Source organism: Montipora foliosa, chromosome 9 (assembly GCF_036669935.1).
Source record: "Montipora foliosa isolate CH-2021 chromosome 9, ASM3666993v2, whole genome shotgun sequence".
NCBI classification, from domain to species: Eukaryota; Metazoa; Cnidaria; class Anthozoa; order Scleractinia; family Acroporidae; genus Montipora; species Montipora foliosa.
Window position 1 is genome coordinate 13,062,305 of NC_090877.1, and position 26,989 is coordinate 13,089,293.

A 26,989-nucleotide genomic window follows, 5' to 3' on the forward strand; every position below is an offset into this window, starting at 1 on the left:
CTGTTCTGCTCCAAGAGAAAACGGGGGTCGTAACATCCCCTTTGTAGGCAATCCCATCAGGCTGCAACGTCGTTACATCCTCTGGCTCTGAGTCACTACGAAAACATAGACGTTAAAACCTCGTCAGGACGTAGCTAACAAAACATGCGGTTTCTTTGTTTCGTGTAAAAATATAACCGGTCGCTAGAATGCTATTCAATAAAATAAGCATTTTAAAACCCTTTCGCTGTGATAGCTCATAACGTCTGATATTTTTTACCTTGATGTTTCTTCTTCTGTACACCGGCTAATTCTTTTCCTTTCTTTAGTGAAATCGTTAAGTGAATCATCCTGAAATAAGCATCACAAGTACAAGTTTTGAATACTGCATATCATTTTGTTATACGTAGAGTCCATTGTACGTAGAAAATATTTCCTTAAAAATAATTAGATGGTTCGTTTATCACGGCACCAAGAGAGATTGCAACGAAAGAGAATAACACCCACACCCCTTTTCTTCGGTTTTTTTTTTATGACACTAGAGATAATCGCGTGAAATGAATGTCTCGCCCCTTTCCTTAAGCCTAGTTTTCATATCTCGGGAAAATCCCAGACGATCGGGGATTTCGCAATTCCCGAACCATCCCAGATTTTGCCGACTAACGAAAACCATAAATCGTAGATATCCACGATAATCTGGGATGGTCGGGGACGAATCGGGAAAATGAAAGCGTTTCTATTTTCCCGACGTGTCCCAGATTTTTGCGATCGTCCCGACATATGAAAACTTTCAGGGACGTCGGCGATGGTTCTTAGCTCGTTACCAATCCTCTAAATTGCAAATTTCAATTTTTGGCGCACTTTCCAATTTCCGCCAAGGTCACTATCGGGAGAATCTAGGACAAGCATCTCGCGATTTTCCGATATGTCGGCAAAATCTGGGACGGTCGGGAAACTGCGAAATCCCTGATCGTCTGGGATTTTCCCGACATATGAAAACTAGGCTTTAACGTCATTACTAAAACATGATCTGGACATAACGATCTTACAAGTTTGAGGGGTGGTGGGATGAGGGGATGCGGAAGGAAGGAAGGGGGGGGGGGGGTGGGGGGTTGGAGGTTCCAATCTATTAGTGGAAAAAAATTCAGAGAGAGAAGAAACATTCATCACTTAGATGGAGTTCGTCGGCGTGATCTACCTTGGAATCGGTCTCTTTCATTTCCCAAGGCATCTTCACGACAACCATTTCCCTCACATCACTGCTTATTTTGCTGTCGCTCACCTCACTTTTCTTAGAGTCCCCCGCTTGAATAAAGGAGTGTCCAGTGTTCCTAATAGCACCTGTTGATTACAAGACTATCTGAGTTGAAAGATTCTAGACGTAAAAATTCCCACCTGACTTTGGCAAACTGTTTCCCCTTGAAAAAGTTAGTATCTTAATTTTCTCGCCGAAAACGGCCACATTCCCGGTTCTTCTGCGATCACTGAGTTATTCGCCTTTAACTTCAAATAATCTATAGACCTCTTCGACATTGTAAGTTATTTCTCTCATTCTAAACACGAAAGCAAGCTTACGTTCATTATCCAGATCTTGCTGTTCATTGTTTACTTCCTTAATGATCCCACTTGAATGACGTGAAGGGGCAACATTTTCTCTAAAGACCAGGAAATATGAAAAAGAAAGAAAAAACGGTGTAACTCCTGTTTCTAGCAAGGGCATTGCTGATAAGTGAAAAAATAAGAGGGACACTGACTGAGAATTGATGAACAAGGTAGCTGGTTCCGGACAGAATCTGTGTTGTAAGTCATCCCTGGTCGGACCACGCTCAAAATTGATCTCATTTCTTTAAACACGAAAGAAGTTACACTACCGAATAGTAAATTAAATTTCATCGTAGAAAAGGAAAGTTGCTTTAGTCTTATTACCCTAAAGATAGTAAAAGTAAGGTTCCATGTCTGTAGCTAAGTATTGACAGACCTTTTAAATTCTCATTTTGTCGAACGACGATGATAATAAGCGTTGTACTTCTTTTTGTTTACTCTGTCTGATAATTTTATACCTCTTTGATATGCCCTCGTCGTCGACCTCCCGAACTGTTTGTCTTTTGTTGGCAATATGGTTGCGTGATGCAATCTAGAAATCAAAGAAAAAAAAATTACACCAATCACAGCACTTGCCAAAACAGCGATACGTTTGCTGTACATCCTTGAGTAAAGAGTATATTCTTGGCTGTTTCTAAAGGCGCTCACCCACAGAAATTTTCGTTTCCTTGAAGAGAGCCGAAAATCAGTGAAGACAAGGCAGTTGTAACCATTTGCGAAATATAATAGGCAGCGAGTGGTTTCCCATGCATCAATTTACACATTTGGAACCATCCTAAATTTGACGCATATTACTTGACTTCGCCGGATACCCCGTACAAACAGGGGTTCAACTACCCCACCCCCTTTGTACCACGTGGGGGTATGACTTTTCGTGTACTTCCGAGGGTTAAAAGTTTTCTTTAAATTCCAATTATGCTGGGATCTCTGTGTCAGACAGCCTCCCTTCTTGTCCTCCTCTTCTTGGGAGAGGGTAAGGAAAGGATTAATTAAGAAAAAAAAAAAAAAAGAAAGAAAGAAAGAAAACGCGAAAAATAAAAAAAAAACTTTGGATTTTTTGACTGCGTCTACCTGCGAAATGGACTCCTCTTTTTGCAAAGGCATCTCTACGATTGCACCGTCCCTCACAGCTCTGCTTGTGTTGCTATCGTTCACTTCAAGTTCGTTGGGGTGCTCCGCTTGAATACAAGGGTGCTCAGTCTTCTCATTAGCACCTGTTGAATACAGGTCTCCATCACACACACCAAGATATATCCCTTTCACGTAAACTATCGTTAACTACCATTAAACAGCTAGCTTCCTTATTGATTTCATGTCCTTGATGATTTGGCTTTCAAATCTTCACTTTCATCTACATCTACATCTCCATTTATTAAGCCGGTTTAGTCGATTAGACGTGAAAAGGTCAGGAGTGCTGGAACAAATGCATTTCACAAGCTTACCCTGATTCGGCCGATTTTGATTCCCCTTCCTAGCTTCTTTACAGCTGGGATATGAAAGAGAAGCACTTGAACTAGATGTTTAGAATGGCAAAAAAGATAAAATGTTTTTAGTGTTATAAATAGACAAAATTCTTTTTGGTATGAAAGGCCCACCTTAATTAACATGAAAACTCTAACGTAAGGCGAAACCTGGTTAAAGTCCTTTTTGTGGATGGGAGCTTTGAAGAAAGAAAAAATAGCAAAAGGCCCGGGGGGAAGGGATGTGCCGGGTGTGGTTTACTCCCATAAAAATTGGGTGGGGATATGTGGTGCGCCTCCTGAAACCCGTACTCTATTTCAGACCAAAATCTGTAATTTACCCTACCCTATTTCAGACCTGAAACTTCGATACCTCATTTGAGACCAATTTCACGAACACGGTTGGTGTAACCATAAATTGAGAAAGGCTTTTGTAACTCTCTTGTTCATGGTGTTCTCGTCTAATGATGAAGAAGTAGCTTCAAAAGGGTGGCGAGCGGCGTGAAAAGAGAGGTACATAACAAAAAAGCACATTGTTTACTCGGTTTATTCTTATTTGTGTAATAGATTTACTTGTTCAAGAACAAATAAAAAAGCGCCTGACAAAGATAACCATTTGTAAACCTGCCATGGAACAGTCATTACAAACAAAGGCGGAAAACAACCGTGAAACCATCAAACAACCGTGAAAGTCCCTACCTCTCGGTTTCCGAGGAGCTCCGCAATAATTGCATGGCTTTTCTAGCGTCTGGTCTGTCACGAGGGTGGAAACGTGCGCAGGCCTCGTACAAGTTCCAAATGTTACACCACTCCAGTTTGCATCTCTTAGCATATTTGTCACAAGGGTTTAACCTTCTGCCATCGCGGAGGAAACGGACGATCTTGTCTTTGGTGTCGCCAATTTCCTTTTCCTTCAGGACTTCCTCGTATGGATGATGTAGACAAGGGTTTAGTAAATTATAAAGAAGCATTCCGTAGGCCCACATGTCTACACCCATAAGATCGTCAACAGTGGCTCCTGCACGTGAGATCTCACTTGTGAGAAGAATTTCCGGTGCCATATATGGTATGGTACCCCTGTCGATATTAATAGTTCTTGATCGGCACGCAGATTTTGTTTGCATGACCTTAGACCTACTTTCTCCAAAGTCGGTGAGCTTGCAGATCACTGGCTGATGGGTCCACGCGTAGGCAATTTTGTCGCTATTTGTTTCCTCACGGTAATGGTGATTGCTAACGAGAACGTTCGAGGGCTTTAAATCTCTGTGCGCAATTCCTCGTTCGTGCAAATACAACAATCCACTGCCTATATCCGATGCGATACTGGTCATAAAATTTGCTTCAATCCCATGACAATTGCCCTTGTCAAGGCAGCTCAAAAAGTTGTTCAGTGAACTGACCTTTCCTTCTCCACCGAAAACGCTTAGGTCGAAAAAAACATACTCCAACATAAGTGCAACTGGTTCGTGACAAACAGCTTTAAATCGTACTATATTATCGTGATTAAGGTCATGCAACAACCGAGCCTCTTTGGTGAAAGCATCGATAAAGTCTAAAGACGAACCTAGCAATTTCTTTACAACAACTGGCTCGTCTGAACTGGAATCCCTGTCCTTGTCTTTTCCATATTTTGTCACAAAAACCGCTCCGAACGATCCTTGTCCAATCACATCTTGTTCTCCTAGATCACTCCACTTAAACTCTGGAAGGCCTTCGAAGCGACCTACTCGTTTCTTCTTCGTTGTAAATGCTAAAGGCACTTTGAAGTTGTCTCCACGAGACAACATGGTGTACAAAGAGATAAAACGAAGCGCGTCTTCATTATTCCCGCCAAAATAGTGTCGCGCCGTTTCCCGGATGACACAACCGGGGGTCTGTTTGTCTCAAAGTTCAGCAAAGTAAATGACAGCCAAATTAACCCACCATTTCCCAAATATTTCCGGTTTTAATCAAACGGAGCAAAAAGAAAATGACACAGTAAACCAAGGCTCTATTTCGACTAGAAAAGGGGGAAAGTGGGATTTGTTTTTCTCTTAACAATATACAAACAAAAATGTGTGTATGTCAATTGACCCCAAACAGTGCAACAAATTGAAATTTTGTGAGTACAGAAAGACGAAGTTAGTACAAAATGTTGAAATTAAAAATGCTTGACATGTACCTCGAAAAAGATGTTTAAGCGGAAATTTGATTCTCCTTTCGAATCGAATTACAGTGCAAAAAAGTTGAGCTCTTGAAACAAGCAAGTCTGGGGTTTTCACTGTTTATCCAATTACTATTTCTAGCATTTTTCCCCAGATGATATTTTGATCTGTATTCTGCAAACATGTCAACAAGCCCGCGTCGTCATTTTTTGGACCAATCGCGTTCTTGTAGGTGGAGCGTGTTAACTCCGCAAGGCAAAATAGAAACAAACTGTCTGCCGTTTGTCTGATTTTACCTTATATATATATTTTATATTTTTTCTCAAACAATTTGGAATAAATAAGCACTTGTAAATTTTTCATAGATCCCAAATTGTTAGGTTTGTTAGTCTTTGAAAAAATTTAACTCGTGCATTCCAAATTGCACTTGAAATCATGTGATTACCAACACAAAATCTCGTGAAGTGATCCATTTCCGGTTCTTTCAAAAACATTTTCGCCGACGAATTGATGCACCTGAATTTCCCATCCGTCACTTTGGAGGGGAGTAACTGTCAGGAAAAACTAAAATATCTTTTGAGGTGTTTACAGACCGACAAACGAGATAACTTATCTCAGACGCGCTGTCTTTATAGGGACATTCCACTCACTCCAACTATCGGAACATTTATTAAAAATTGCGGGAGATAGTGAATTGTTCATGAACTGCTGGCGACACACTTAAGCAGCCAACCTTTCCAAAGTTTTAAATGCGTAATATTTTCGTATTCTAAAAGTTTATTGACAACATTGCTAAAGAGAAGCCATCACTCTCATGTCCGGACGTGGTGTAAAATGTAACACCAAAATGTTTTTGAAATTATGGGTCATGCTAATTTGATTCGCTAGCGTGTAGCTCACGCTGATTTTTCGTGCTCGGTGGCAGGTACATAAGCCAATCAATATGCAATTTAAAAACTTTAAGTTCAGATGAAAGAGGATGGCTGGCCTTGACCATGGGCCTTGAGTCTGGGGCATCAAGGTGAATAAAAAATGGGAACCAATATTCACTCAATAATCAAGTTTAAGGAAAGTCCACTGTATTTCTGGACATTTTAAAGATTCCCCGTTTTAAAGATTCCCGCTTTTAAAGATTCCCCATTTTAAAGATTCCCGCTTTTAAAGATTCCCCATTTTAAAGATTCCCGCTTTTAAAGATTCCCGCTTTTAAAGATTCCCCATTTTAAAGATTCCCGGTTTTAAAGATTCCCGGTTTTAAAGATTCCCCATTTTAAAGATTCCCGGTTTTAAAGATTCCCTATTTTAAAGATTCCCCGTTCCCCATTCCCCATTCCCATTCCCATTCCCATTCCCCCGTTCCCCATTCCCGCTTTTAAAGATAGCCAAAACGACAATTAGAGTCTCCTACTTTCGAAGATTTGTTACGTCTGAGTTGTGGTCTAGGTCTAGACATTGTTACTGCAACATATTTTCCTAAAGCAAGAGATAAACACTTTCTCAACCAAGGCGAGCTCGGTACGTTCTTCTTTAAATAATGAACCATACACTTTTTAATTACCTTGTCTTAAGGAAACAAGCTCGACGTTTTCTTGTAAGGAATTCTGGATGGTTCTCTCCGGAGAGCATGTTTATATTTGCTCTATCGGAGATAGAGATAGAGTCAGAGCATCTATCTGGAGATAGAGCATCTATCTGGAGATCGGTACGGATTCCTCATCAGTTTTCCTTACATAATCAATGACCGAGTCTTTCGACAGTTCATCATTCTGGTCCGGTGTCTAACATTTGCAGACTGCAGACTGGCTACAGATAGCGCTGATAAACAATATTTAAGTCTAAGAACCCATTTCAAATAGCGCTGATAAACAGTATTTAAGTCTAAGAACGCATTTTAAAACGGTTAGCTTTCAATAATTGAAAGCTAACCGTTTTAAAATGGGTTCTTAGACTTTTAAACAGTATTTAAAAATACTGTTTATCAGCGCTATTTGTAGCCAGTATGCAGTCTGCAGTCTGCAGCTGACTCGTCCCCAGTCGTCTTCATATAACAAACGGCAGCGACACGGCGAAGTGGAAAGAGGATGATGGAAAGGGAGAAGGTAAGAAAACGACTGGGAAATCCTGTTTTCAAAATGGCGGAAATTGCAAACTTGGAAAACAGGCCCTTCCATCAAGCCTATTTAGTGAAGAAACTACCCTGGCCTCATGTTCACTGTACAGCTCAGCTTGGTGGAGCATTTTTTGAGGAAACAGGGCTTGTGCAGCATTATCGGGCGAAACACGCAGCGGATCGCTAGATATTACGATGAAAAAATCGAGCGGCAAGTCACTATAACACACTAACCGTTGCCAAACAGATAAAAGAAAAACATCCGAATAACAAGTTAAACACAGCAAATCAATCTATGGCGAAAAACGTGGCTGAAACGGCCGTTCACAACTTTTCGACTTAGAATTTCCCGGTCGTCTTCCTCCTTCGTTTTCGTCCTACCCATCTCACCTTGCGCTCCCTTTCTCGGTACCCATCTCTCTCCCTGCGCCCTGTATGAAGACGACTAGGGACGAGTCAGAGTCTGCAGTCTGCAAATGTCAGACACCGATTCTGGTCCGCCACACAAGTACTAGCGTCTGGAAGCTTGGGTTGCTTGGTTGTCTCACTGTTTGTCATGTCAGTCATGTTGTTCAAGTTGGATTAACATAGCTTTGATGAGCCATGGCTTGCTAAACTTCGTGATAGCTTCGATGTCACTCTCCATATGGAAGTCATCTTCCGAATGGAACTTATTAATCCCCCCGTGAGCTTAGGGGATCGACAGAGACTGTCTCAGTCTCACCATTTGTCGGTCGATTCGATTTCGACATTTAAGCCTAGGCGAGTGAAGGGCGGTGCACAATTAATTTCACCAATGTGTACTTATTCAGAATCTTTTGCTTTACCTTAGAAGAACGCCATTTCCTCACTTCTTCAGTCTCTTGCTTCTATTTAAAATGCAGCAGAAAGTTCCCAAAAGCCACAAACAGCAACGGCGGCACACAAGCTGGCTAACAGGAAGTCACACTTTCCAAGCTGTGTCGTGATTCGGTTGAAATACAACCCATCCTGATTGGCCAATTAGGTCAAACTTCCGGTTACGCAGAAGTGACAAATTTGCATACAGTTTCTCCCCAAAACTCGTGGATAATATCCACAAGTAAAAACGAGGAACACACACCGAACTCAAGACCCCATTCGCGCCCCACTGGCGAAGAGAGAAACCCCGACGACTAGCAGACGAAAAACGCTTGAAAGACAAAGGACGGTAAAAACGCAGACGAGCACGAATACAAGCAATCAGCTGAGCAGCGCCTGGAGCCACATTGCTTGGAACAGCAAAGACTGAATCTACGACAGACCACTCTGCACCAAAGGACAAGGAAAAAAACAAATGTTCAACAGACTCACAATGATAACCACGGAAACAAGCTAAGGGGACATTATAACCAAAAAGTGAACGACACTCAGCAGTGTACAAGACACCGTGAGCGACCTTCCAGTTCAAATCAATGATTTGACGATCAAAATAAAAGGAAAAAAGGGATTTCCAGGTCGTTTCCCACTCCCAACGAAGGGAAGAAAGAATTTAGCAAGGCAATGAGGGGTAACAAAACGAGAACGCAGAAGGAGAGAATAACAAGACTTACAGGACATAGAGTAAACGGAAATGGGACCCCCCCCCCTTCCACAAAATATGGGCCCAGAACCACACCATTAGAAGAACGAGAGCCACCCAAAGCAATCCAAGCCTTCAAAACAGAACCATAGAACGGAGGGAGAAAGGACAGCGGAATTCAGACGCATGAGAGAGAACATCATCCACAATTGCATGCCATATACACTGGCCTAAGAAACTGGCCTAGGAAACTTCGGAACTCGAATTTGCCCGTTTTTCATTTCCAGATACCTGGGATGTTAGAGAGAACAGAATGCAACATTGTTGGATCTTTCCCGCTTACCAATAATACAAAGCCTTTTGCGTACACGCATAAGTGCCACGTACATTTGATGTTCATCGGTCAAAAATCCTAGGTAAAGTAAAGTAAAGTAAAGTAAAATCTTTATTTAAAACACAATTAGTGTTTAAGCACTACGTGCTTGCGGGGTCGTGTATCCAATTAATTATCTAATTATCTAATTACCTACTGAAAAATGAATGAAACATAGGAAATTAATTTACTTTATCGCAAATGTGATCTCCCTAAATGGTGTTCCTGGAGCCAGCTTTGAGTCGGTTCTAGATTGATTTCGTCTTTCTCCATTGATCGAACCAGAGAGATTATGACGCAATCCCATTCGCTTCCTGAAAAACGAATAGGGCACGATTACTTGTGGTCTTACGGCTCACAAAAGTATACTGCTGAGTGGGAAACGTTGCTCATTTTCACATTGCATTGTCTGATATTGTAACAGCCATATAAACAAAAGGGATGCACTTCTAATAGCGACAGTTGCGGCTGACAACTACAGAAAGGGCTTATGAATATTCCCGTCAAATTTTAAGCTCTTGTTTTGAGGGTCGTGGTGCTTTCGCTTCCACTCGACTGAAAGAACAATTTGTTATTTTCTGTTATTTTAACTTCATTGAAAACTTACAGTATTCGTTATTAACAGGCAAAAGCAGGCAGAAATATGATCGTTCAATATACCTTACCTTGACTCTTTGTTACAGTGGTGACTAAGATTTCTTCATAGGCTCCCTTCGGTGGCTGGCTTATTTTACTTCGCTGTACTCTGTATGGTGACAGCATGACCACGTCTGACATGCGCACGTGTGTCCTGTACTGATTGGCAATATGTTCCGCTACGAAAACCGAAAACATATACAAAAGGGTCAAATTTTTGCAGGCTTAGGATTTTTGTTATTTTGACTGATATACTTTTTCAAGACGAATGACTGAATAATTGCTTGAATGATTGAATGAAAAAAAAATACCGGCATCATTAATAGATTGTCTGAAAGGACGAACGCATGCGCAAACACAGCACCAACAGCAGTCTTTGCTATAGTCTTTCCTTTCTGCTTCCTTAACTGTCTTATCCTCCCATGATCACCTGTTTGCTCAGGAACAAAAAGAAGTGAATAAACGGAGCCTCAATCTTGCAATGAATTTTAGAGTTTTCCTTCTGCTGATCGCTTTTTGAACTTCCTTGATTTCATGTTCCATTTGGATTCTTCATTGCTCTCTGTGGTTGCAATAGGTGAGGATTCTTCCTGTCCTTCTACTTGGCAGAATACAATAGGAATATCGCGTCGCTGGCGAATGATCGCGGGGCAAAAAGTGATCAGGCTGAGTTACGTGCTTTTACCACCTCAGCTGTCTGAAGTTCTCCATCGTAGAATTGCTTGGACGGAAATTCGCAAATACCTTGTTAAAAGAAGGTCCTTTTCTTACGGTGATTAGAATCTTAGAACCTGCTATGAGTTGGAAGGTTGAATTGTTGAAACCTTGGACCCCACCCCACCCCACCCCACCCCCATTTTCGGTTGAGCCCACCGCTCTACTCAAATCTCGTTGACCTTTTCTTTATAATTAAATCAATATTGGCGAAATTCAGAGACCGATAGAGTCCGGAAAGGGTTTATTTTATTGTTTATGAATGGAAGGAGATGACTGGTCCAGAAACACTGTTCTTACCCTCCTGTACTGCAGCTTTAGCATCATTGCTCGTTTTGAACGCCTGTCAAACATGAACACACTCAAAGCAAGTACCACGTGATCCTGAATGACTGACTGCAGTTGTTTGTGGTCACCAATCATAACCACTTGTCGCACTCCTGAGCACGTGATGGGAACGAGAGCCATTCAGGCTCCTTGCACATGCCACATTCATCAACAATGCAGTCTTGGATATTATCACACGAGGATATTATCATGATCAGCGAAAACTACGAGTCAACAGGAACTTGCTAATAGTCTAAATGAGTTCTATGTCTTAGTTAATGCAGACAGTCCACCACTCAATGATGCTACTATACTGCCAGCCTTCCTTCCAGCTTCTGGAAGTGTCAATACTGCCCGGTCTCTCGAGCTTTGTAAGAAATTGCTTGCCATCAAATCTTTCAAGGCCCAAGGCCCAGATAATGTACCGTGTAGATTGGTGAAATAATTTGCCTACGAATTGACTGAGCCTGTTACCAGCATTTTCAATATATTACTTCGATCTGGTATTGTACCCGCAGTCTGGAAAGACTCTAATGTTATACCTATTCCTAAAGTACAACCACCCAAAAACGAAGGCGTCACTAGACCTATTTCTGTAACTGCTTCTCTGTCCAAGGTCCTTGAGGATTTTGTGGTCACCTGGTTAATAGTTGATGTAAGGGATAAAATCGACCCAACTCAGTTTGGATGCCTGAAGGGAACCTCTACAACGTATTGTTTACTTGATATGATTCATACTTGGCTCTCGTACCTCGACTCCCCTGGTCATCATCTCCGCCTTTGCTTCCTAGATTTTTTCTAAAGCTTTCGACCGTACTGGATATAATTTACTAATCGAAAAGCTTTTGGATTTAGGAGTTCGCAGAACTCTAATACTATGGAACATAAACTTCCTGACGAATCGCCGACAACGTGTAAAACTACCTGATGCAATTTCTGATTGCCTCCCGGTAACAGCCGGTGTTCCCCAAGGAACAAAAGTTTTGTTCCTTGTAATGGTTAACAATTTGAATGCTACTACACCTGAATCATACATTTGGAAGTACGTTGACGATGTTGACGTCTGTTTGTAAACACAACATGGTAGTCTGCAGCACTGCTCACCTTTGCGTTGTGGCTGGAGGGTACTGATTATGTCACGATTTTAGTTGATAACATAAAAGGAATCGCTATGCATTATGGGATACTATTCATTTCACCGGCTCGGCAGAGGTCTTGGGTTCCGTATCCCGTTGAAGCCACCTGAATTTCTCAAGTTTCTGCAAAAGACAATTGCTTTTAATATTGTCCATCAAAGTGCGAGGATCACTTCTCTCAATTTTTGGGCATAAAATTGGTGTCCTAAAATCCCCAGGTTTGTTCCAAGGAAAAGAGTTGCAAGTTACACGCTTCAAGGTCATGTGCTTCTGAGAGAGCTAATCTGTGGTAGCGGCGCAATGTTTATGGAAAAATTTGCCGTTGTACGAGAACACTTTTATCGTCAGATAAAGACATTTCAAACAGCTCTTGTTTGATAGTTCCGAAATGTTAGTGCATTAAGGTGTAAAATTAGTAATTACTTACAGTCTAGTTTTCTGTTTATAACTTCTGCTTATAGTAATTGTTACATATTGTTTACGCTATAGTTGTTAGATATTCATTGTAATGCGCATTGTTTATTTAATAGGATTCGCGGAACAGAAATAATTAATATTATTGACAAAATAATATTATAACCGCCAGGAGTTTTTAAGAGAATGTTTTAACTGAGGAAGAGACATACTACTGTAAACAGCTTGAAGCCAAGGCTTTGAAACATTGACAAATAATAATGTAAATTCGCGTTGTTTCAGTATGTTTCTGGAATCTACACTTCAATAGATGGTTTTCACAGTGATGTCATCAAATTCTAAAACCAAAATTCCAAGGTGTTTTGAATTTTTATCTTTTGGAGGTTGAAGATGACCTAGAAATAAATCTTTTTGCCGGTTTCCAGTTCCATGACGTCTCTCGTTTCGAATTTCTCAATTGTCACCTTGCGTAACACCATGAATCATACATGCGTGAACGCCTATGAATCTCAGCAGTCTGAGCGTTTCACGTACATTAGGAGATGTCTTCATACTCATGTATTTCATCTCATGAGCGAAAAGTGAGTGCTTTTATTGCTAAGTGAATTTCAGAGATTCGTTTGGATTTCTGGTGTCATCCGAGTTGTTGAAAATCCGACAACAAAGTTGTGAAAATACGACATCCGAGTTGTGAACAGTTCACAACAAAGTTATGAAATCCGACATCCGAGTTGTGAAAATCCGACATCCAACTTGTAAACATCCGACATCCGAGTTGTTGAAAATGCGACATCCGAGTTGTGAAAACCCGACCTCCGAGTTCTTGAAAATGCGACATCCAACTTGTAAAAACTCCGACATCCGAGTTGTTGAAAATCCGGCATCCGAGTTGTTGAAAATGTGACATCCGAGTTCTTGAAAATGCGACATCCGACTTGTAAAAATTCGACATTCGAGTTGTAAAAATCCGACATCCGAGTTGTTAAAATCCCACATCTGAGTTGTGAAAATAATGCTAAGACAGAGCAGAGTTAGACCAACAATATGGAAACGTTTCATTCATGACGTTTTCTCACTATGGGACGTAAATTATGAAAGAAGAAATCAAGCCGTTCATTGCGTAAGCTACGTAATTTCTAACCAACTATAAAATTGGCACAGAAGGAGAACACTTTCCTAGATACAACACTATGCAAGGAGAACGATCCGAAAAAGAATGTTTTTGCGATATCAAGACATATCACAAGCAAACTGAAACCCTCCAATACACGAATTTCATCTCTTGTCACCCACTAGGTGCCAAGAAGAGTTTTATTAAAGGAGAGGCCATTAAGCTCCTCCGAACAACTCTTCAAAAACAACATTTGAGGACGCACTATCTCGATTCATAGCCCGTCTTGAAGAGCGAGGCTACCCAAAACATCAATTTTTCTGGAAGGCAGTCGGCACTTAAAAAAAGTCAAAACTAGGGAGAAAATCCTACCATTTGTCCCAACCTAAGAATAGGCAAAGCCACTGCTTACGAGCCAGAAGGCCCATCAGGCCGGCGCTTACAATGATCTCCGGTTTCCGTAGAATGGAGCGACTAGGAGTATTTATACTCCCCCCTGGATGGGATGCTAGTCCATCGCAAACGAAAGAATAACAATAATAATAATAATAATAATAATAATAATAAAACTTATATGGCGCCGATATCAATATTGCTATTTTCATCAGCGCTTAAATCGTAAAACTACATGAAACCTACTAAAAACGAGATTAAAGGCACATAAAATTACCGAAAAGCTTTCGGAAATAAAAATGTCTTGAGTGTCTTTTTAAAAGATGCTACCCAGCACTGTCAAATCTTAAAACAACAATGATGCGCGAATGCAGTTTTATTCAAAACGAAACTTTCACAACTCAGATGTCGGATTTTTAGAATTCAGATGTCGGATTTCACAACTTTGTTGTCGGATTTTCAACAACTTGGATGGCACCTACAAGTTTCCGTGGCAAGGAGGAGATGGACGTGGTTGGGCCATGTCCACAGAATGGACCATTGCTCACATCCACGAATTGCTCTAACATGGGTGCCTGAAGGAAAACGGAAAAGGGGTAGACCGCGTGAGACTTGGAGAAGGACTATCGAAAGAGAGAAGAAAGAGAACGGTTTAGGAACATGGGCAGCAGCAGCATCGGCTGCGGAGGACAGAACAGCCTGGAGGCAGAGAGCCTACAGCCCAATTCTCCACTTGGAGAACGGATAAATGATGATGACAAGTTTCCGTACACCAACCAGCAACATGGCGGCTCCATACAAAACTCAGAAACCATGCACCGCACAGACTTGAGAATTGGTGAGGTAATTTATAAACGTGTATCCTACAACATTCCAATTTTTTGTTTCTTTGAACGGTGTCGATTTTCTTTTTTTTTTTGTTGCGTGACAGTGAAAACGATATTCGGTATAATAAGGTGGAGGACCCAATATTGAAATCAGTTTTAACGCAGGTGGATTTTCCAGGCGTAGCAGCTGAACAGTGGAACTACTGCACATTACTAAGTTATGTTTGAGAAAATACACTTGGCAGATTTCCTTACACTTTTAGAAGCGCTAATAGTTTCCTTTATCCGACAATGTTATTTGCGCCCTTCTTCTTTGCAAATCAAATTTACATCCTGCTTACTCTTTTTTTGTAATTGTCTGGTTGCGACTACCATTTTAATTTTCTTAATTTAATTTTATCCTCTGGGTTGTCCTTGTATTGACCAGCTTAAATCTGAATTCTTATTTAGACCAACAAAGTTATAAACTCGCATACATTATGGTAACGCATTTAATTGTATACTCTCATAGGTTTCCGTACATAATGCGATATCCAAGTTGTAAGGTAATTTAATAGTGCAATGTTGTCTGATACTGAATATAAGTACCAAGAATAACAACAGAAGGGTAAGGGTTAGAGTTAGGAAAAAAAAACCAAAAAAAAAAAAAAAAAAACAGCAACAACAACAACACGGGAAACCTAGTTAGTGATTTTGAATTTAGAGCAGATCTCGTTCTGAACAAATGAATAAGATAAACAATTTCGATATAGGGATTAAAAAAATCAAATCTTTAGACACTAGGACATTGAAATGACAACAAGTTATTGGCTGACGAGACATGTGGCAAAACAAAACTGACTGCTCTTTTAATTGTGGTAAACATTAAGTCTTAGCAGTCGCGCTAAGATGACCGATGAACTGAGTTCTCGAAGCCTCTTTATAACCGTCTTAGAAGTTTTGTCGATATTCTCTTTAAACGTTTTGTCGCTAACGGGAAACACATTAGTCTGCATCGCAGTTTTCAAGAACGTTCGACTTCGGTCAACGACTAACTTGTACATCGTTGCTCTAGCACTGAGCGATCTGCTGTCCGCCATTTTCGTGATGCCTTTCGTTTGCGGCGTACTTGTAGCCAGTAAATGGGTTTTCGGTGACGTGGTTTGCCATTTTCACGCTTTCTTTGGCTTGTTTGCAATATACGTTTCCCCCGTAACGATGGGTATGACGGCCGTGAATCGATATGTGAGGATGTGCAAGCCAGACGAGATATACAGGAGATGGTTTTCCAAGAGAAAGTCTATTGCTTTCCTCACGTCTGCGTGGATCGTTGTTGCTTGCTACATTGCCGTTCCGTGGTTTGCAGGTTTGCAAGAGCACCGGTTCATTCCAGAGTATGCGCAATGCTCCATCGAACATCACAGCTATGCGGGGAAAATGATTCATTACTGCATTGTCCTCGTTCTCTTCTTTTTGACACCTCTGATAACAACTGTTTTCTGCTACCGAAAGGTCTCGAAGATGATACGCCAGCACAATGAAAATGCTTCAACTAATATTCAGCAAGGCGTTAACACGGGCATCAGGCACGAAATAAATATCAGTAAATCCCTCTTTGCTGTCGTGTTTGCCTTCATGGTATGTTGGGTACCATTTTGGATAATTGTAATCTTACGACGTTTCTTCTTTGTGGAAAAAATGCCTCGTAATGTCGAACTCGTTTGTAAGTTTCTCGTCTATTTCTCCAACACAATAAACCCATTCGTGTATGCAGGAATGAATTCCGCTTTCAGACGTGAATTTCGCAAGCTGCTCCTCTGCAAACGATTTTGTAAAGATATCATTGTACCTGGCAGAGAAGGAGCAAACAAAGAAGAGGTGAACACGCACAGCAACGTATCAGATAAGACTCAAGTTGGACAGACAACACCACTGTAGATATTACACTGTTTTCCCGAAGGCTCTACTTTTTTATTTACGTAGTGTAAATCCAGTAATTTCGCTTTGGTCTTGCTCAAAATTTTACTTGTTTCCACTCATAGATATCGGTTCACTTCTATTTGACTCTCGCTTCGTTTCACAAAATCAGTATGCAGTCTACCGATGAATCTTATTCTTGCCCGCATTCGGAACCTCGGTTCTTGTACCGACCACAACTGTACTCATCTCGTGGGGCACACTCGAGGAATGAATTTTGTTGAGGGTGTCATCAGGTGCGGTTTGAAGGATTTTTAACACGGACCCCGCAAAAAGCAAACGCGCTTGCATTGATAAAAAAATCAAAGTAGACTCTGCCTTACCTGAAAAAGCAGGTTTTTTTAAGCATGTTTCAGACGCGGAGTAAAAGCAAAATAACAGCTAGACTCCTTGCCTTGAAACGTCTTGTCTTTAGAAGATACAGAAGAAAAAATGGATGTAAGGGACTCAAAGGTTTTAAGAACTATATGCCAGTTGTCAATAAAAGTACAACAAAAGAAGAACAACCGAACAGTATTTTTTGAAGTTGAGGAGGTGTCGATGTTTTACCACAGCAGAATCAAAAGTTATCCAACACATTGTGATGTAGAGGCAACGCATCGAGACACCGTTCAAGTTAATAAATGGGAACTCACAGCCGAAATGCAAAATATCTGCGGAGCCATTATACGACGGGAAGCGCTCGGTCTTGTAGAAGGTTGAAGACTGAAGGAACGAAAAATCAAACACGTGACCAGAATTAAGGAACAAAACGCAGCAACTGCCTTGCCCACCTCGACTAACCAAGCGAAGCAAGACTACTAACGTCTAGCCACGCCTCTTACTTAATTATCTCCTCCTTATCGGAAATCTTTACATTTGAAACTGCAGAGAAATCAAGTAATCCCAAATATTAATGGCTTTAAATCTAAGGCCTTTGGAATATGAATCTGAACTTTACATAGGGCGTTTTGGTAATATATAAGAGACTCTAAGGCACTCCAGCCGGTGTTCCACTGGGGACAAAGCTTGGGCCATGGCTATTTTTAATAATGATTAATGATTTGACTGCAGGAGAGGCAGATATGTGGAAATATGTGGATGATACCACAATCTCTGAGGTGATAACTAAAGGCCAAGAGAGCTGTATTCAGCAAATGGTAGACGATCTCGAAACACAAGCAAGGGATGACGGTTTTCAGTTAAACGAAAGAAAATGCAAAGAGCTTAGGATTAGCTTCGCAAAAAGCGGACCAGAATTTGACCCTATCTGGGTTAACCGTCAGACCCTAGAGACCGTGAACAGTGTAAAATTATTAGGACTCAATATAAGCAGTGACTTAAAATGGAATGCTTATGTGTCAGAACTAGTTAGGAAGGTTTCTACAAGATTATATTTTCTAAGACAGCTTAAGAAATCGCATGTTGCCACAAGAGAGCTTCTTCTATTTTACATTACATGCATTCGCTCTATTCTGGAGTACGGTAGTCCAGTTTTTCATCGCGCTTTACCAAGCTATCTAAGCGAAGACCTAGATAGACTTCAAAAACGCGCTATGAAGATTATTTACCCCGAGCTATCGTATGCTAAGGCTCTAGAACTATCTGGACTTTTAACACTGTATGATAGAAGAGAGGCAATTGCGGCAAAGTTGTTCAATGAAATAAGTGTAAATCAATCTCACAGTCTTCACAAACTACTTCCAAGTAAATACCAACCAAGCTACTATCTGAGAGAACAAAGAACATTTATCCGCCCGAAGTGTAAAACTGAAAGATGCAAGAATAGTTTTCTTTTAAGTTATGTTTATAGTAGTTGAGAACTAGATATAATTTTGTTTCTTATTGTACATAGGAACCTGACGCATGCTTTAATTTGTGATTTTATAACAGCTTTTAATTGGTAAATTATGTTGGATCATTCCTTTTTTTATTTAGCCGTAAAGCCCTATAATTCAGCAATTCAGCTTTTGGCTGCAAGTTTTTAACGTGAATAAACTATCTATCTATCTATCTATCTATCTATCTATCTATCTATCTTTATATAATAACCGAGGTTATTCACGGATTTTGATTGGTTCTTGCCTATGATCTATTAGAGGACAGACGCACGATTGGCGTCACCATCAGCTTTTACGCTTATAAAGTTTAATTCTTTATTATATAAAACAAACAGATTCCATGTTGCCCTGGGTCTGTTCAGTAATAGATCACAGAAGACGTCAAAATGTTTTAAGAACAGCAGTGACACACTCGGCTATCACCTCGTGTGCCACTTTTTTGTTCTTACTACATTTTGACGTCATCTGTGATCTATTACTGAACAGACACACGGCAACATGGAATCTATTTGTTAAATCTATCTATCTATCACAATTGGGCGGGTCTTCAGAATCTTTTGGTGTAATGGTTATTTTTTGGGGGTGGGAATTGTAGTTATGGTTAGTTTTGTAAGTTCTGTAACTGTAATTAGTGCTCCTTTCAATACTAATACTTCTGGTAGGATTGTAAATAGTGTCGTCAATAATACGATAGGCATTGTAAGTAGTGTGAGTTGTAAATAATATTGTAATTAAAATATAAGAATTAAAAAAATGCTAAATTCTAACACTAATTTTTCTCGCGGATGCAAAGTTCACGAAGTGTTTGCATTCCTCAATCATAAGGCGCAAGAATATAACATTATGACGTTACGCGACAGGAAACTAATGTCGATACCGGGAGATCTGCACTGTAATCACGTTGCGTTTAAAACACCTGTATTACTGATATTTCGCATCTCTTCCAATGGCTCACTACCGTCGAGATAAAGAAAGATTCTTGCTGAACAATTTACCAAGCAACTCAGGAAGAGCTTCGGGAACTGTAAATTGCATTAACTAAAATGTTGAATGCCTAGGGAAGAAAATTTGAAGGGCCCACACACGGATTTTTCGCGCGTTGCTAAGGAAGTGAAATGTTACCTCCGGTAAGTGACGTCATCATATCTTGAGCTGACAATAAAACCCACTCACAAGCAAAAGTCACCGCACAAACTGTTGTTTCCATCGAAGGTTTTTCCTAGCCCTTCCTCGCACTCGTTCTCAGATCAACTGCGCATGCGTAAACGAACTGACTTCCGGTTTGAGAAAAAGCCAAATTTCCCGCAGTCTTTAAATTGAATTATTTTTTTTTTACATGGCACGTTTCACCCCAGGCACAACAACGTATCAGATAAGGCTCAAGTTGGACAGGCAACACCACTGTAGACATCCAACATGTTCTCGAGAGTGGATTTACGATAATTATATAATATCACCCAGTGTTGAATATTTTTGTATTTAAGGCGGCCCCGAAAAAAGATGATGACATTAAACGCCTCAACTGAGGGAGTATCCCCTAAACGGGGCCGGCTCGCCAAACTCGCCAGGGAGTCGAACCCTGCCTCACGGAAAAACCACGTAGCCATAAACCAGTCCAGGTGAATCCACAGAAAAAAAAAAGTCCTAGGCTCAACGTTATCCCCGAATCGTGTCCAAAAACCGAAGTCCAAAAGCCGGTCCAAATCCAAAACCACAAAGAAAAAACAAAAAAACAAAAGTCCTCTGCTCAACGTGAACCCGAATCATTTCCAAAAACTTCAAAGAGCAGTCCAAGGAAAAAAACTGCAAGATCCTTCCGAAAAACAAGGCTCAAAGTGACCCAAGGCAGAAAGCGAAGAAGAGAAAACTAAATGGAGACCCAATGAAAGTGCCACTGTAGTTTTTCGTGGATATGAAAGTTAGCGCGATTGTTTGAAATTGGCAGGCTGAAGTTTCTTTATGCACTAGTCAGTGTGATATAACAGCTGGATAATGGTTAGCCTGCAGGCAGGCTCTTTTGTAACCGCGAGCTAGAGGATTGGGGTCCGACTCGGGGCTACAAAAGAAGCCTGTTCGCAGGGTAGATAATGGTGTTACAGCACAGGGAGCTCTCATATGCGACTAGATACCCAAACTAATGCATGTAGGTGATCCCCTGTGCTGAAATTTAACTCTGGGGATAGTACTTAGTGTTAGGTTTGTAAGTACTGTGACTATGAAGCGTGTTGTTGGTACTTTTATTTCAGGTAACGTTATCAGTGGCGTCGTCAGTTTTAATATCGTAAGTAACGTGTACTGTAAATAATATTGCAAATTAATATTAAAAAAAAAAATTAAAAGAAAACCTGTAAAAGTAGTCTACTATTTCTCCAATAGACATAAGATTACTCTTTAACAAATCATTTATAAATAGCTGTGCCATGTGTTGAAAGTTCCTGGCACAGGTGACAGGGTCTTTTTGAATAAAGACTGCTTTTTGCTGCCAGGTCATATATATTATTAATCTCATCATCAGTTAGCTCTTTTTGGCTCTTTCTGGCACAGGTGACAGGGTCTTTTTGAATAAAGTCTGCTTTTTGCTGCCAGGTCATATTGTTAATCTCATCATCAGTTAGCTCTTTTTTTCTCTACAAGTCTAGCAAGAATATTCAAAAGATGTGAAAACCTCGTTTCTGCTGCAGAAAATGAGCAGAACCATGTGGGATTACCTATTTGCATTTTTCAAAATTTAGTGGTGATCCTCTCAAATTTCTCAATACTCTAAACCGTTCATCAAGATGTATTTTGAGGAGAAAAAGATGCGCTATTTTGAATTTGTTTGATTTGATTTTCACCTAATAAAAGATCTTCGGTACTGATTGTGCAATTCTCTTATCTCGACGACTTCTTAATTCCTACTTACACAATGTGCTGAAACAAACTGGTATCTTTTCTATCATTGCTATCAGGTCTGGTTTTACCACAGACAATTGTTGGGAATGCCAACAATTCAGAGTCTTTGTCCATAAATATACCTAATGGTCTATTACCCTCTCCTGGCGCAAAGCTAGATACCTTCCCTAAATTTCAGTGATATATGGTTGTTGCAGTAAGGTATCTGTGATACTAGACGGTCGTTCTTCTACTTCGCACCCCTCACCATCACTGTTGTCTGTGTTATTATTGTCGTTAAGAGTGTGTTGCAATCTCATCAATACGTCTATCGACAGATACTTGTGCATTTTGAATATTTTCAGCAAAAGTCTGAATGTAAATGAGGAACACTGCTACTTGCGGTAGCAATTTTGCGAACATTTACCACTATATTGGCTACTCTTGCACTTAAGAGACAGATGATCTGTACCATAACTGATCACAGCAAGTGCATATATGTTCAATGTCTCCTGATATCAATAGTTTTTCTCTTGATACACATAACTCTTATTTTGTTGGTTCAATTTTGTTGAACGCTTAGTAACAGATTGATCTTGAATGCATAATACTACTGGCAAGTCTATTTTATGTTTAGCGGTCCTTCGGGTAATAAGACAAAAACGACAATTAAAGTCTCCTTCTTTCGAAGATTTGTTACGTCTGAGTTGTGGTCTAGGTCTAGACATTGTTTCTGCAACATATTTTCCTAAAGCAAGAGATAAACACTTTCTCAACTCAGGCGAGCTCGGTACTTTCTTTTTTAAATAATGCACCATACACTTTCTAATTACCTTGTCTTTGAGAAACAAGCTCGACGTTTTCTTGTAAGGAATTCTGGATGGTTTTCTGTCCCGGAGAGCATGTTTATATTTGCTCTATCGGAGATAGAGATAGAGCCAGAGTAGCCTGCGAGCAGGCTCTCTCTCTTCGGTGGGAGAGAAGGAGAGCCTGCACGCATCCCTTTGAATTTTGAATGCCGCCTCCTGATGTCACGCTGAGAGAGCTGTCAAAAATTAGCCAATCAGCGCGCACCAGAAGTAAACATTGAAAAAAAACACAGAAAACAGAAACCCACGCGTTGTGTATTTCAATTTGCCCGAGGCAGAAACTAAAAAAAAACTGTAAAGGAAGGAAGCCTTCGCCAGAAAAGCCTAACAACTATCGTGTAGAGTTCCTCTATCGTTAAATCAGCAACAGGGGCAGCCACGGTGACATGAAGTCGCCCTCGTATTTTGGCCGCTACGAAAAACAGTTGGGAAATAAGACTTTTCTCGAATTCTGTGGATAACAGAGATAGAACTTCCTTCCTTCCAGTAGAGAGGCCATTGCATCGCGTTGCCCGACCTTTAATTATGTAAAGTTATGGTAAATTGCAACATTCTACAATTTTCTCAGACGCATTTCTGACCACCTCATCTCTGCGAAGCGAAGACGCTTTCTTGTTGTCGGAGCTTGTCAATGGTGACGTCACGAGGTAATTTAATTTCAGCCAATCAGTATTTTGCGTCCAAAATTTGGACGCGACATTCAAAATACAAAGCCATGCGGGCAGGCCCTCATTCTACCCCCAACCCCAGTCCCTCGGAGGGCCTGCTCGCAGCCTAGAGCCAGAGCATCTACATGATCTGGAGATAGAGCATCTATCTGGAGATCGGTACGGATTTCTCATCAGTTTTCCTTACATAATCAATGACCGAGTCTTTCGACAGTTCGTCATTCTGGTCCGCCACACAAGTACTAGCTTCTGGACGCATGGGTTGCTTGGTTGTCTCATTGTTTGTCATGTCAGTCATATTGTTCAAGTTGGATTCACATGGAAGTCATCTTCCGAATTGAACTTATTAATCCTCTCGTGAGCTTAGGGGATCGACAGTGACTGTCTCAGTCTCACCATGTGTCGGTCGATTCGATTTCGACATTTATGCATAGGCGTTGGTGAGTGAAAGACGGTACACAATTAATTTCACCAATGTGTACTTATTCAGAATCTTTTGCTTTACCTTCGAAGAACGCCATTTCCTCACTTCTTCAGTCTCTTGCTTCTATTTAAAATGCAGCGGAAAGTTCCCAAAAAACACAAACAGCAATGGCGGCACATAATCTGGCTAACAGGAAGTCACACTTTTCAAGCTGTGTCGTGATTCGCTTGAAATACAACGCATCCTGATTGGCTAATTAAGTCAAACTTCTAATTAGGTCAAACTTCAGACTAGGACTAGCTTTCGAAGTGATCAGACGTGCGGACGCGCGCTCCGCCGTAAAAAGGCCGTAATCAGCTATTAAAAAATCCAAAAGCCGAGCAAAATGTCAGAAAACGAAGAGAGAACCAAGGATGACTCAGGGAGCCGAAAGAGAAGCAAAGGTTCTCGAACTTGCTGTGAGGAATGTTGTGGTACATGTCACAACATGGCGGACTCGATCGCTGCAATCAAAGAGAAGCTAGACAAAACGTTAGATTGCATTCAAGAGGCTTAAAACAGAAGCAAAGCTGCCTTGAAGAAAGGAATAAGGAGTTAGAAACCAGCTTAGAGTTCGCTCACTCTTTAATCACAGCGCTTAACAAGAAGGTTGATGCACAAGACAAAGCAATCAAACAGCTTCAAGAAGGTGTGAAGTCGCTAACCAAGCAAATCGAAGAAGAAAAACAAAGATCAGTTAAACTGGAAAGCCACAGCCGCCGAAACAACCTGAACTTCTTTGATATACCTGAGGAAAAGGATGAGTCTTTCCAAACATCTGAAAATGTTCTACGCAGGTTTATGGAAGTGGAACTGAAACTAAGTAAGAGAGATTCAAAGGAGATTTCGTTCGAGCGCGTCCATCGGATCGGAAAATCAAACTCCAACAACTCAAAGCCAAGGCCTCTCATTGCCAAATTTACAATCCACAAAAACGGCAAAGAATTGGTGTTAGCCCAAGCAAAGAATCTCCGTGGCACAAATTTTGCAATTGCTCGTGATTTCCCTAAAGAAATTGTCGAGAAAAGGAAGCTTCTGGTACCTATATTAAAGGACGCAAAGAAGAGCGGTCATGACGCCAAATTAATACATGATAAGCTTTACAATAATGGGCAATTACATAGATCATAATTAGTCACCAAAGCGTAAGATAAAGTGGGCTTCGGAGTCAGTGTAGCCCTGCTCGTTCCTTTTTGGGTTTGCTTCGAAAGGTTGTTCTTAGCTCAAAGCACTACTCGAGTTATATTCACCTTCGACTGAGCCACCAGGGGCTCTCTTTAGTAAGCGTATGCATGTGAGTGTATATGTGTTAGTGTATAGATAAATGTATTCGTGTATATTGTTTGTTAAGGGTAAAGTTATGTTCACTGTAAAAGCTCAATGGATCACACGCTTGGACTCCAATTTCTTGAGCAAGATCGTTCGCCTATCAGCGCAAAGTAGAAGTGCAGGTATGTATGCATGTTTAAATCATCTCATACGCTTATGGCATACAATTTGTCTTGCACTACGCTAAATGTTAGGGGCTTAAACGATGCGCGTAAAAGGAGGCAAGTTTTTCGATTGTTACATGAGCGCAGGTTCCAAGTAATTTTCCTCCAAGAGGTTTATAGTTCACGAAATCTGGAAAGAGTATGGTCAGCCGAATGGGGAGGCAAGGTGGTTTATTCCCACGGAACAAAACACAGTAGTGGCACTCTCGTTTTGTTCAATCCATCCCTCGATGTTGAAGTGGAAAACCATGAAACTGACCAAAAAGGTCGACTAATTATTCTGCGCGCCAAAATAGACGAATTCAGGTTTATTTTTATCAATGTTTATGCTCCGAATGATCAAAAAAATGCAGTTAGAATTTTTTCAAACTTTGAAATCACGCCTGCGAAAGTATGCCGACGAGAACATCATAATAGGTGGCGACTTGAATTGTTGTTTAACATCAAAAGACAAACAAGGGGGACGGCCTACGGAGCAAAAACAACAATTAATTTATTCCATTCTTAATTTATGCAATTATTTTAATTTAGTGGATCTCTGGAGGAAACTTCACCCTAATGAATCACTATTCACCTGGCGTTTGAACGCATCAACAATTCAATGAAGGCTCGATTACTGGTTGGTGTCAAAACACTTGCTTACACAAAGAATGTATCGTTACTCCCGTTTCGTTTTCTGACCATTCAGCTGTATCGTTCAACATCCAGTCAGACGATTTCATTAAGAGAGGTCCTGGTTTTTTCAAATTCAATAACTCACTTCTAAATGATCATTGTTTCGTCGAGGGGTTGAGTAAAAAAATTCCGGAGTACAAGGAAAAATACAGCTATTTGTAGGATAAAGGGCTATACTGGGACATGCTGAAAATGGAAATCAGAAGCTTCACAATATGTTATTGCAATCAAATCGCAAAGAACAAAAAGAATGAAGAGGCTTTGTTACAGCAACAATTCTCATCACTGCACAAATTAATGTGTGCGAACCCTGAACAAGAGACTATAGCAAAATTTTATGAGGTAAAATTGAAACTTAAACAGATTTCAATGCACAAAACAGAAGGCGCCATGATTAGAAGTAAAGCAAGATGGTGCAAGCAAGGAGAGCGTAGCACTTGTTATTTTTTCAACCTCGAGAAACGAAATCGTTCCAATAATTACATTACAAAAATAAAAGCCGATGATCGTACTCTGGTTACCCCCACCGAAATCCTGAAAGAGGAACACAGGTACTACCAAAACCTTTATACTTCCACCTGCACAAACCCAAATGACACCTGTTTCGATAAGTTCTTTGAAAGCCCATCACTTCCAAAATTGACCGCCCAACTCGCCGACACTTCTGACGGTCGCTTAACAAAAGAAGAATGTCATGCCTCTCTAAAAGAATTTTCCAGGGGTAAGTCTCGTGGCACGGACGGCTTAACTGCCGAATTTTATCTTAAATTTTGGGAGCAGTTAGGACAGGAGGAGTTTCAATTACGCCTTCGAGATCGGCGAGCTCTCGATTTCGCAAAAAAGAGGAATAATCACACTTATTCCAAAAAAAGATAAAAATAAGGTTCTTCTGGATAACTGGAAGCCCATCTCCCTACTAAACACAGATTACAAAATTGCCACCAAGGCAATCGCTGCCAGAATTGCGAAAGTACTACCTAGCCACATTCATGGAGACCAGACCGGTTCTCTAAAGGCCGTTTTATCGGGCAAAATGTACACTTAATCGCGGATATTATTGAATGCACGGATACATTAGATATCTCAGGCCTAGGCATAGCATTGTTTCTAGACTTTAAAAAGGCCTTTGACAGTTTAGAATGGAACTTTATTATAAAGGCTACAGAAACTTTTGTGTTCGATGCGCCTTTAATACAATAGGTTAAGACTTTTTACAAAAACATTCAAAGCTGCGTGAATTACAACAAGGCGTTTAGACAGGGGTGTCCGCTTCCGGTTTACTCTTTGCAATTGCTGTTGAAATTTTAGCAAATTCAATAAGAAATGACCAGCCGATAATGGGTATAAATATTAAGGGAAAGGAGTATAAGCTTTCACAATATGCAGACGACACCTCCTGTTTCGTGCG

General features: G+C 40.6%; 4 protein-coding genes across 4 annotated transcripts; 3 read left to right on the forward strand and 1 right to left on the reverse strand.

The window, feature by feature from the left end:
* Positions 1 to 9,400: 9,400 nt before the first annotated feature.
* Positions 9,401 to 11,026, reverse strand: LOC137971469 (3'-5' exoribonuclease HELZ2-like). The gene is made up of 4 exons (XM_068818293.1): positions 10,859 to 11,026; positions 10,209 to 10,281; positions 9,874 to 10,023; positions 9,401 to 9,522 (listed from the first exon to the last, which is right to left on the reverse strand). Exons 1-4 carry the CDS (start codon positions 11,024 to 11,026, stop codon positions 9,401 to 9,403), a joined length of 513 nt encoding a protein of 170 aa, XP_068674394.1.
* Positions 11,027 to 15,122: 4,096 nt separating this feature from the next.
* Positions 15,123 to 16,683, forward strand: LOC137971470 (melatonin receptor type 1C-like). Its single transcript, XM_068818294.1, has one exon. The coding sequence runs from the start codon at positions 15,655 to 15,657 to the stop codon at positions 16,681 to 16,683; it is 1,029 nt and encodes a 342-aa protein (XP_068674395.1). The 5' UTR covers positions 15,123 to 15,654.
* Positions 16,684 to 17,753: 1,070 nt separating this feature from the next.
* On the forward strand, positions 17,754 to 18,521 carry LOC137971471 (uncharacterized). Its single transcript, XM_068818295.1, has one exon. It carries the CDS (start codon positions 17,754 to 17,756, stop codon positions 18,519 to 18,521), a length of 768 nt encoding a protein of 255 aa, XP_068674396.1.
* A 5,318-nt stretch (positions 18,522 to 23,839) lies between these two features.
* On the forward strand, positions 23,840 to 24,544 carry LOC137971472 (myosin heavy chain, striated muscle-like). Its single transcript, XM_068818296.1, has one exon. It carries the CDS (start codon positions 23,840 to 23,842, stop codon positions 24,542 to 24,544), a length of 705 nt encoding a protein of 234 aa, XP_068674397.1.
* The last annotated feature ends 2,445 nt before the right edge of the window (positions 24,545 to 26,989 follow it).

What these genes read in the sequence shown, in the direction of transcription:
- LOC137971471 (XM_068818295.1), top strand. Translation starts at nt 17,754, where the DNA reads ATGATTAATGATTTGACTGCAGGAGAGGCAGATATGTGGAAATATGTG.
- LOC137971469 (XM_068818293.1), bottom strand. Translation starts at nt 11,026, where the DNA reads ATGGCTCTCGTTCCCATCACGTGCTCAGGAGTGCGACAAGTGGTTATG. An exon ending in TATAGCAAAGACTGCTGTTG is followed by an intron (nt 10,024 to 10,208) that starts GTGCTGTGTTTG and finishes CGGTTTTCGTAG; the next exon opens with CGGAACATATTGCCAATCAG. An exon ending in CACTGTAACAAAGAGTCAAG is followed by an intron (nt 9,523 to 9,873) that starts GTAAGGTATATT and finishes TTCGTTTTTCAG; the next exon opens with GAAGCGAATGGGATTGCGTC.
- LOC137971470 (XM_068818294.1), top strand. Translation starts at nt 15,655, where the DNA reads ATGACCGATGAACTGAGTTCTCGAAGCCTCTTTATAACCGTCTTAGAA.
- LOC137971472 (XM_068818296.1), top strand. Translation starts at nt 23,840, where the DNA reads ATGTTGTGGTACATGTCACAACATGGCGGACTCGATCGCTGCAATCAA.